General features: G+C 35.0%; 1 protein-coding gene across 2 annotated transcripts; it reads right to left on the bottom strand.

Moving 5' to 3' along the window:
• Positions 1–2,194: 2,194 nt before the first annotated feature.
• Positions 2,195–8,600, bottom strand: LOC104223106 (digalactosyldiacylglycerol synthase 2, chloroplastic). 2 transcript variants are annotated; one of them, XM_009774460.2, is made up of 5 exons: positions 8,380–8,600; positions 7,379–7,689; positions 6,338–6,601; positions 5,568–5,917; positions 2,195–3,025 (listed from the first exon to the last, which is right to left on the bottom strand). In XM_009774460.2, exons 2-5 carry the CDS (start codon positions 7,658–7,660, stop codon positions 2,536–2,538), a joined length of 1,386 nt encoding a protein of 461 aa, XP_009772762.1. In that variant the 5' UTR covers positions 7,661–7,689; positions 8,380–8,600; the 3' UTR covers positions 2,195–2,535. The 2 variants fall into 2 exon arrangements, with proteins under 2 accessions (XP_009772762.1, XP_009772763.1); XM_009774461.2 differs by having other exon boundaries at positions 8,290–8,596.
• Positions 8,601–12,085: the final 3,485 nt, after the last annotated feature.

The following is a 12,085-nucleotide window of genomic DNA, read 5'->3' as shown; positions in this document are numbered from 1 at the left end:
AAAACAAACGTTTATCTGTTTTGGCCAAATACAAGAATCAGAAGCATTAATACTTTATCACAATTCAAGCTAGTTCTCTATAACATATATCTTAGAATTTTTTTCTCTTTAAAATGTATTTACACAAACCAAGAAAGTGCAGAGATTCGAACAATTAAAAGGTAGGGTGTAATCACCATCAGTTAGAGACGCATTAAGTGGCATGCCCCTTGCCAGGATTTGGGATAGATGTACCTTTGATTGTAGCCATTTTAAGCATGTCATCGTTTCTTTAACCAACTCGTTTACCACTATATTAGGTACTTTTACAATTTTGTCCATCAAATTTATAAAACGTGCATGATTTTCTAGCCATACGAGGCTATGATTAGAAAATCATACACATTTTTCAATTTTGACTGATAAGATTGTGAAGGCACCAAATATAGTGGTGAACTCGTTGGCAACAGAAGTTGAGGCATGCTTGAAATGCCTACAGTCGAAGGTAACTCCTAAGCCTAATCCTAGAGGGGACATGCCACTGACTGCGCCATTAACTATTGGTGATATAGAGCAATTCCATTCAATATTTTCTTCGGCAATCTCATGCCTAATCTTGAAGGCATTTTGGGGTTGAAGTTTTTGGTTTTTTATGAAGGTTATAGGCTCGAGGCAATTTTTGGGAAAATTTGTATGTCTCGCAGTTTTAAACCATTTATGAGACATAAAAACTTTTTTTTTTTTAAATGAAATATGATCTCCAAAATGGAAGAAATATATATAGAGATGAAGTAGAAAATGCAATTGTGAGATGAAAACAAACGAACAATGAGGGATTTTTATAGTTGTTCTGAGGGAACATGGCAGAGTTAGAAAGAATCCAAAAGATTATGAAATATGGGAAACTTATAAATACCTTTCTATATTGTTTTACAATTAGATTTCAGAATTCAAAATTACACCTAACTTAACTTAAAAACCTACCAAAACATAAATTTAATTTAGATAGCATGGCTAAATTATTTCATTTTTCAATTTGTCCAGTCAAAGATGTGTAAACCTTAAAAGTTATTTCCATATCAGTGTTTGCATTCATTTGATAACAAATCCTAAATTTCTAGTCTACAATGATTAAATTTTTTGACTCACTATTTCAGTTAAGATGATCATCATTTCGTTGACGAATGAACTATATAATCTTTTGTTTTTAGTTCTTTTATAATTATTTATAGAGTATTCTATGACTTTGTAATTACTAATCTTGTGTTTGTTTTCAAGTCGTGGGACTTTGCATTTAATAGTTAAGCCGAGACCATTTTAGCTCATGGATTATAAATTTTCAAGCCATGCCTATTAGTTAAGTAAAAAAGAAGAAAAGAAGAGTTACATTTCCGTCTTATATGTTAAATTTTCTTAACATTTGATCATGCGATCACATATTAGTCTTTGATTAACAACAGCTTGCCAGTGAATAAGAGACATTTAAGTATCATAAAATCTTCATTTTGATTTATTTTAATTATGAAACCTCATTGAATTTTCGCCTATTGTTGAATTAGGTAACCAATAACTTGTGGCCAAGGATGTAATAAAGAATCTGTAGTTCGAAATGACAAACACTTCATATATTTAAACATTCAGCTGTGTTATTAAAAGGGTGTTTGACTAAGCTTATAAGCTGGTCAAATTAGCTTATAAGTACATTTTAGCTTATCTATGCGTTTGGTAAACACTCAAAGTGCTTATAAGCTAAAATCAGTCATAAGCTAGTTACCCCAACTTATGACTTTTCAGCTTATAAGCATTTTTAGTTTGACCAACACTTTTACTAGTTTATCCTTAATAATAATTTTTTAATTCAAAAAATATTTTTTCGAAAATAAATTTCTTGACCTTCTTTTCATTCCATATTCGTTGTCAATTCTTTTCTTTACAAAGAAATTTTTAATTTATAATCTTCGAGAAAACGTCAAGGGTAATTTAGTCATTGTAACAAAAGATTAGCTTATCAGCACTTTTTAATCAAACACATCAACTGCTTATTATCAGTTTCAGCACTTCTATCCAAACACGTAAATGCTTATTTTAAAAATCAGTTTCAGCACTTAAAAGAACTTTTCAGCACTTCAAGCTTATCAGCAATTTACACTAAGCTAATCCAAATGGGCTCTAAAAGCAACAAATCATACATTAATGGAACAAGAACTGCCAAACCTTAGAAAAGAAACCATTATCATAAAATGATGTCTAATGGGATAAAAGATGGTTGATTTGTCCTTCCAAATAAAACTTGGATACAGCTACCTAATTAAGAATATGTACACCAGAATATTTATCTTAATATCAAACAACAGCGCCTCAAATCCCAAACGAGTTGGAATCAGCTAGTTAATATACAACACCAGATTAATTAATCCCATGATTGTTGATGATCTACCCTGTAAACCCTTCACTAAAACAAACGACAACTCCTACATTCCTGCTGGCTAAAAAAAAAAAATAAGTGATCTATGGCTAGTAACAAAGAATCTGAATCGCCAGACGCTGGGCTCAGCTTTAGATCCATTTTCCAGAAGAAAATCCGGTTTTCTTTGGAGGAACTTTCAAGCCAAGTTCTTTACATTGCTCTTCATCAGGTTGCGAGCTCAGAAATCCTGTCCCAACGAAGTGTACCAAAGCTGATGCATCCTCGAGTTTTCTTGTTAAACTCAATGATGCCAAGGAAAGAGGAGCTGAAGTAGTCTTTGATTGCGTCTTTGTTGGCACAGTATCCAGCTCTGCTGCTCTAAGAAAGCGCTCGGTTGCTGCTTCCCAAGAAAGCTCATGCCTTTGTGCATCAGTCAAGGGAGCAGGCTCATCAGCCAATGCCTTGAGTATAGCTTTAACGAATCCATCACCATCATCATATGTTCGGCAATTTGGGAACTGCATGAAGAATTCATTTGACGGATGGTTGGCACATACAACAATTTTGCCCATAGCTAATGCTTCAGCCGAGGTTGTACAAACTACATCTGTGGTACTTGGATTAAGCAGCACCTTATAGCTGAAACCAAAAAAGGGAAAAAGAACATCAATTGAGAGAATGGCAAAATGAAGCCCCCTACTATAATAAGTACCCGAACTCTTAACACTTGCACAACAAATCACATTACGTTTAACACAAAATCCCAAAAATCTAAAAACCAAAGGAAACAAAATCTATTGACCAATGATTTTAGCATGATTCATATTCACCAGAAAGAGTTTGTGGATGAAAGTCAGTTTGAAAGTGAATGCCTGCGGTACCAAGTCTTAAAATAGGTCATCTTCCAAAGTATCAAATAAAAAAAGGGAGGAAGTTCTAACATATGTTTCAAACAACATTTGAAAGATCCTATAGTAAAAAGCCTAGGCCCAAATTAATCTTCAAGATGAAAAAGTATCTTTTTTTAATAAGAAAAGATGAAAAAGTTGTTAACGTATATCCAACTGTCAAAAAATATGATCTAAATAATCTTCATCTCAGATGTGGATAGACCGGCCACATTTCTGTCTCCCTCCACATTTCTCAATATATTTGGAGAGAAGAAATAAAAGCTTCAGTGATAACAAGTTCGATCATTATTGATAAAAACAAAAGCGAGGAGAGGAAGCTGATGGCTATAGGATAAAGAAAAGATAACGAATATGGTTAAATTTGAGATAGTATCAACAAGAAGTATGCCTTAATTCATCAGTTTGTCAAGCTAGAGAGGTTCCTCTAGGTGGCTCTCAAATTTAGGCATTTTAAAATTTTTATCTTCAATACCTTAGAAACACAAGGAATACTAACTTGAGAAATATGATAGCAAGATGCGGATTCTAGTTAGATATACATATATTCATTATCTTAGCACACAAACTCATTGGACATTGAAAATGAAGATGCAGTCTCAAAGAAACATGAGAAAGAAGAAGTTCAAAAAAAGCACTAGGATCTTGAAAGCTACTTTGATTTCAAGCTTCCTACAAACTGAGTTGGCTTTCTTTTTCTCTCTTAAGTTGGTTTTTTCTATGTTTCCATTTTCTTATATTCATTAGCTTTTCTGAATTTCCAGATTACGGATCTTGTACTAGCAAAAATTTCATTTTTAACCAAGTCAACGATACTGGTAAATTGAGGAGTGCTTTTAGATTGCTGTATTTATTATAATAACCTAAAAAAGATTGCCGTATTTATTCTGCTTGCTAGCTCTAGACGGCAATATAAATGAGGAAACTTGATTATGATGCTTCTGAATCATTAATATCAAAAAATTGTATAGTTTGCAGCATCTATGCTATGTAATATTTATTCATTAAAATTAGGGTTAAAGTTATCGATGGTTTAAAGCAGTTGTGACCTCTGTTTAGCTTTCCTCCTTTCTCATTTAACTTTTTGCAATTATCAGCCCTAAATATTTGCAGTGTCGAAAACTTCCATTTCCTCTCAACTTTTAGGCCACTGTTCTTTCACACCCGAAAAATTAAGTTGGCAGAGGAGCTTGAATCAATCAGAGATTACTGTTCAAAATAATGTGTTTATGAGTATCCAAAACAGCCCACTTCTTCTCCAGTTATGAACTCCACCTACTTCGAACCCTTTAAGCTCGAGTCTTGTTCAATAATTAACGCAATGCACCAGAAAATAAAACCCAAATATCCTTTCTGAAAAGTTATCCAGCACTTCACTTTGTCTATACAACAACAACAATATACCCGGTATATTCCCACATGTGGGGCCTAGGGAGGGTAGCATGTACGCAGACCTTGCCCCTACCCAGTGAAGGTTAGCACTTCACTTTGTCTATAAAGGAAGTAATTATAAGGAGATAGTAAATCAGTCAAAGCTGGAATGACAAGAAGCATGAAGCCTACAGTTATAGTAGTAACAACTGACAACTTCTATCATCGTCTTCTTCCATTACTTCTACATGAAAGTGGACCATGCTGTTTCAACTATATTGTTTTGACAACGACAGGAATGATTGGTAGAGAACACTAGCAATCAGCGATTACTAGATCACTTTCATACACAAAATATTCCATAGCCTATCTACCAAATATGTTAACTAACATGGATTGCAATACTATTTTTTAACTATTTGTTTTATCCTTCTTTTAGATTCTCTATTTTGGCAAAACACTGTTAATCAAAGGGATGGAGGAAAAAATAGATGCTTACAGAATTTTTATTTTTGGTGTAATAATAGTTTGTTGGAGGATATGAAATTTATGTTTGAAGGTTCGAAATGTATGAATCTGAAGATGTAGCTATAAATCTGTAATTACCCTCTTGTTATTTTGATAGACCTCTTTGATCGAAAAATATAGTCAAAACGGATGGAAAAAAGAAAACCGAAATCAACAAAATGTTAAGTCCGCAAATCCTCTCTAATGGAGTATGTAGGCTTCTCTTTGCAGCCAGTAAACTGGATCAGGCATGATAAACTACGTTCTAGGAACAGCAGATACATATGCATTCCCACCCACCCAACTCCCTGTGACAATATTCCCAATCCAGAATAAATGACATATATAACAAGAGTGGGCAAACAGTTTAACAGTAGAAAACAGTTGGCTCTTACTCGTGAAATGAAGGATCTGCATGATCACGTCCGGGATGAGACCTAACTGCTAATTCCAAGTTCTTAGCTTCCACATCAATCTGAGCAGAATCCTCACCACTACCATATAAATCAATCTCAAATCCCGGAAGTTCCTTTTGATGATCACGTAAAAGATCAAGTAGCTCCTTGTACCCTTTGTTCCACAACTTCTTACCAATGTAATAGACACCTTTGCTGAAAGCTTGGCTGCCAATTTGCTGCTTCTCTCTTGTTTTCAGCCCAATCTCAAGGAACTTTGGATTAACTCCATGCACATTGCAGACCACAGATCTTGGTAGATCCTGGGTTGCAGCGGATAGCCGAATGACCTGCCAATCCAAGCAAGTAACTTTTATAGATCAAGGTATTACGCACAAAGTACCAAAAGTCATGGTTAATAATTATACTACAACCAATGGTCCAACCAAGCGATCATCAATTCCTATATTACAACCAACCGGATGACCTGAGCGTGCCTAGCATGCAAAATGTCAGTACATTTTGAGATGGAAATATGCAAGCATGTTTCTGCAACAGCTGTTCAAACTTAACAAAGAAACATCAGTGCATTAAAGTGTCAAATGTCAAAGAGTTACTTTCAGCCTAGGTTAGCTATTAATAATTCATACCAACCCCCCCCCCCCACACACACACACACACACACAAAAAAAAAAAAAAAAAAATAACCCCACCTCACAAAGTAGATCTTCATAAATAACAAAAAAAATTACTGAATAGAAGTATTTTACCTTGTGGCAATAGATATCAACTACCCAACCATTGATGTACTTTATTAGAAGTGCTACCAATATGTTCCTCTCTCTCTTGACAATCTCCCAATAATTGGTGTGAACAATTCCTACAACCATGCGAAATTTTTCTTTCCATCTCTTCCCATGATGATACCATGTAAGATGCTCGGGCTCCTCAAGGACAGCGATATGTGCTTCATCATCTGGGATAACTACTGTAATATCCCCCAAAGCAAGAATGCTCCTTAGATCTAGAGAAAACTGCAATTCGGAAGGCAACACTTTATTTCTGATAGAGTACCCCAGAAGCATATCAATTGAGACAAAATTAAAGTACTAATAAACAAAAAGAAGCTGCCGACTACTTTTGCATCATGAGAGAAATGGCCCTCCAAGAGTTTATATCACAATCTTATCATTGATGAACTGGCAATAATTCTAGAAGAAGATCAAAAGGAGGAGCTGCAATTCCCTTGTCCTGACAGTTATTGTTATTGCACTTTAGATGTGAATCATGTGTTATTAACAGATTTCATGTTTACTATTCCATGAAGAGAAGGGGAAAATGTATAATCCGTAGTTGGAAGAGCTCGAGAACAATTTTTATAGGAGAGAAATTACTATTTGTTTTCAACAACTAAGGAAATGAAGGAAAAATTGTTATTTTGAGGCATAGACAAAACTATATAAGGAAAAAATATGACAATCTAAATGCAAGGAGAGCAGCTTCCCTCCCCACATGCTAGATCAACCTGGTAAGGACTAACAAGGGAAAGAAGATCAGTAACTCATATATATAAAAAAAGAAAAAGCATTCATGATTATTTGGTTGACTTTCACAAACAAAGCAAAGCAAACATCAATAGAGTATTCGATGAACAATTTTAAGCATACATGGTCCCGATATTTGATTCAGAAGAATATATCTTCACCAGTTGAAGTATGTAACTGGATATGCTCCCACAAATCTAATAGACTGGAGTTTTCAGTGTAATAAAATTAGACAAATTCTCATTCATATTTCAGACTTTGAGTTACCTTTCCAGGATAAAAACGTATACTAAAATTCGATGCAAACCCAGTCCTCTCTTCCACCCATTGGCGGACATACTTTTCCTGCTCCAAGTGTGAATTAAACGTGATATTGTTGGGAAACAAGTGTTCCTGATCTATCAGCGGCAGCCAGGGAACGACCAAAGTGACCTTCATCGCACCATCTTTTGCAAGATAGGCCGCACGAAACAGAGGATTAACAGCAGTTCCAGTTAGCCATGGGATGCTTGCAGTAGTGAAGATGGCAATGTGCTGTTTCTTGTCCATTTAAGGATGTCAACTCAATTTATTTGCAGCTGTTTTAACATACCAATCAATGTCAGGAAACGCCACCTTCGCACACTAAATTGTAAGCTATTTATGAATTCCATGAAATGCATACAGACTTATAACGTGTTTTCAAATAGAAGTTGTTGTTTGATGGACAAAAATACTAAGCTCTAGATCACTATCAGAAACCAAAGACTGATAAATAAAGATTTAATTAAGCAAAGCAAGTTAAGAAAAAGGAAAATGGTGGTGCAAGAGACTAAAAAACTAACCATTAAACTTCTATTCCATTTTACCTTCCTGGTAATTATACAATCTACTGGAACATGCAGTTATATCCTCCAGGAACAAACATCTTAGATCCTAACACTACTTTTCAAGCACAACTTGACATATTTGGTAAAAACAAATTCATAACAGAAACAAATTGAGTAAAATTAAAGACTTGACATAACACGCGAACACCCATTTCCAGCAACTAAATTTACTCTTTTTGCAGGAAAAAAAATGCACAAATTTCAACCAATCTGAATAAAGGGGGCTGAAAAATAGCACTAATAACTGAATCTTAATAAGTAAAAATGGAAAGAAAAACAAAGAACTGAAGAAATAGACAAAAGTCATACCAGATTACAACCTTGTACGTTGTTGAGTACGCTAAAACACTGACAAAGATTTAAAGCGGAGTTTAAGACAAGGTATCTTGAGTTGATTACCTGAATTTTCTCAAACGCCAAGTTTGAAAATTCCACAGGTTTAGGCAACTTTCTTGGAGAAGAATAATTAGTGTTTTTTAGGCAAATGGAATAATTAATTAAAACTCATACAAGGGAATAATAATAAGATAATGATGGTAATAATAGTGGATTAAAAAGCTACTAGAATGGGCTGGAAAATAGGTTGAAAAGCAAAGCAGCGGCATATAAGGAAACTACTTGAACAAGTACAAGTTTGTGTTAGTTTTTTACTTACCGTTGAAAAAAGAAAAGACAGACAAGTTTGCTCGCGTATAAACACTTGATTGGTTGGTTGGTTTGCTGACGAGGTTTTAGAACGCTTCATTGGCACAACCAAATACCAGCACTGTTTGTGGGCCCCAATGAGTTGCTGGATTCATCCGTAGCACGTGCTGGATTCTGTTTCTTAGTTGGCAAAAGTCCAAATTTGCCCCCAAGTTTGAAATATATCATCTTGTTATAAATATATTATATTATGGTTGTTCATTTAGTACGTCGTCGTAAATAAACTTCCTGAAGAAGCTTATTCATATGAGACTACTCCGTAAATATATTTATCTATTTAGTACTCTATTGAAAATAAGACTCCTGAAGAAGCTTATTACTTCATTACTCAATTATGGATAAACATTATCTCCAGTAGAAGATTATCCATACCGGGTACAATAAGCTTATCCTTTCGATACTCCATTATGGATAAATATTACCCCCAGTAGAAGATTATCCATACCTGGTATAATAAGTTTATCCTTTTCGGTACTCCGTTATAGATAAGTATTACCACCGGTAGAAGATTATCCATACCTGGTACAATAAGCTTATCCTTTCGGTACTCTGTTATGGATAAACATTACCTCTGATAGAAGATTATCCATACCTGGTACTGTAGCAGCTTACACAGCAGCTTGCAGTAGCAGCTTATACAGCAGTTTCATTTCTTCTATAAATATAGGAGATTTCAATTCAGTATGTACATGTGTTTGAAGTTGAATAATATATCTGTTTCTCTCTATACTTGTCCTTACTTTACAGTCTTTATTTTATAACACGTTACCAGTACGAGACTCTGCTATCTCGAGCAAATACTTTGAAAGTATTAGAGGTACGAAATTTATTTTTCTAAATAATGTCAAATCTTTCTAAACTTGAATTTGTAGCCGTGGATATATCGAGCAAAAGCTACATGTCTTGGGTGCTTGATGCTGAAATTCATCTTGATGCGATGGGTCTGGCAGACACCATCAAGGACAAAAATCAGGCATCAAACCAAGAACGTGCCATAGCTATGATATTCATATGCCATCACCTTGATGAGGGCCTGAAAATGGAGTATCTTACTGTTAAAGATCAAATCATACTATGGAATAATTTGAAAGATAGATATGACCACCTGAAGATCGTCGTTCTTCCACAGACATGATATGATTGGACTCATTTAAGGCTACAAGATTTTAAATCTATCAGTGAGTATAATTCTGTTATGTTCAGAATTATTTCCCAATTGAAATTATGTGGTGATAATATTACTGATCATGATATGTTGGAGAAAACTTTCACCACTTTTCATGCCTCGAATATGCTCCTGCAGCAGCAATATCGAGAGATGGGATTCAAAAAGTATTTTGAACTTATCTCACATTTTCTTGTAGCCGAGCAACATAATGGGCTATTAATGAAAAGCCATGAAAACCGACCTACTGGTTCTTGTCCATTCCCTGAAGTGAATGAGACGAACTTCTATCAAGCTAAGCGTGAAAGAGGTCGTGACCCCAGTCGTGGTCATGTCCGTGGTCGGGGAAGAAACTCTAATCATGGTAATATAATGTACCAAAGAACCCTCCTCACCACCAGCAGTGGAAAAGGAAGGAACAAAAGCATGAAGCGGTGCAAGCAACAAATGCAGAAAATGCATGCTATAGATGTGGAGGAAAAGGGCACTGGTCACGTACCTATCGTACGCCAAAGCACCTGGTTGAGTTTTATCAAGCCTCCCTAAAGAAGACAGAGAACAATGTTGAAGCACTTGCTTGAGCTTTATCAAGCCTCCCTAAAGAAGACAGAGAAAAATGCTGAAGCAAATTTTATTTCTGAAGATGATTTTGACTTCATGCATTTAGATGTAGCTGATTACTTTGCACTCCCGGAAGGAGAAACAAGTCATGTGATCGGTGATGAATCTGTAGAAATGTAAATATTTTAATTATTGTTGTTTGTAGTAGCTAGTATGGTTATGTAATTGTTGTACATATATAAAAGTTATGCTTTGATAATATAATGATATTTCCTATCATATTTACTTTGTTTATGTCATTTTGAAAAATATAGATAATCCTCAAATTGTGTTTGGATCAAAGACCAATCATGAAGATATTTGTGTAATTGATAGTAGAACAACTCATGCCATATTCAAAGATGAAAAATACTTTTCTTATTTGCATAAGGAAAAAGCAAATATTTCAATGATCTCTGGTAATATAAGTTTGATTGAAGGCTCCAGAATAGCCACTATATTTCTGTCTAAGAGAACAAAACTTATTATAAACAGTGCATTATTCACTGGATATGGCGAGGCTTCCGATCTCCAAGGAAATGACATTATAGGAAGTTGTGGAGGTCGAACATTAAGGTTGTAGGTTAGGAGGTAGTTGAGCATATTTAGTCTACCAGTGTGAGGCTAGGTTGATAGGATTTAGTCTTAAACTGCTAGTGGTCAGTATTATGTTTACACTACTCTTCCATTTTCACAGTCTCGAGCCTATATTTACTGGTTATTATTTCTGCTTTCCATCTATTTACTGGTTCTTGTGATGTTTTTATTATTTCTATGGGTTTTTATTGATGGTACTGATATATTTTCTCTTTTCGTCTTTTTGTCTTCTTAAGCCAAGGGTCTTTCGGAAATAGCCTCTCTACCCCCATCAGGGTAGAGGTAATTTGTGTATACACTACCCTCCCCATACCCCACTTGTGGGATTTTACTGGGTCATTTTGGTTGTTGTTGTATTATTCTCCTCCAAGTCCAGAAAAAACTTGTTAAGTTTTATAGATATCCGTCGAAACGAGTATCACGTTGAGACGAAGATGAAATGAATATGGAATATATTTGTATTACGAAGAATGTTTTTGGCCAGAACTGCATTGTAGAAAAGTTACCAACTTTATCTTCTAGCTTAATATATGGAATATATTTGTATTAGTGCAGTTGAAACACACTTTATCGTAAACCAGAAGTTTCCTTATTCAAATATTTTTGTACTTTGGCATGGCCGTTTGGGCCATCCTGGATCAATAATGATGAGACGAATTACTGAAATTCGAGTGGGCATCCATTAAAGAACCTAAAGATTCTTACAAATGATGAATTCTCTTGTGATGCTTTTTATTAAGGCAAAACAATCACTAGACCATCACCAATGAAAGTTGGCATTGAATCCCTCGCCTTTTTAGAGCGTATAAATGTGGAAATATGTGGACCTATTCACCTACCAAGTAGGTTGTTTAGATATTTTATAGTCCTAATAAATGCATCTTCAAGATTGTCTCATGTGTGCCTACTATCATCTCGCAACCTGGTGTTTGCAAAGCTATTAGCCCAAATAATTTGATTAAGGGCACAATTCTCAGATTATCCTACAAAGGCTATTCGCCTTGATAATGCTAAAGAATTCTCATCTCAGGCTTTTGA

This window comes from Nicotiana sylvestris, chromosome 1 (assembly GCF_000393655.2).
Source record: "Nicotiana sylvestris chromosome 1, ASM39365v2, whole genome shotgun sequence".
Taxonomy (NCBI): Eukaryota; Viridiplantae; Streptophyta; class Magnoliopsida; order Solanales; family Solanaceae; genus Nicotiana; species Nicotiana sylvestris.
This window is presented reverse-complemented; position numbering and strand designations above follow the sequence as displayed.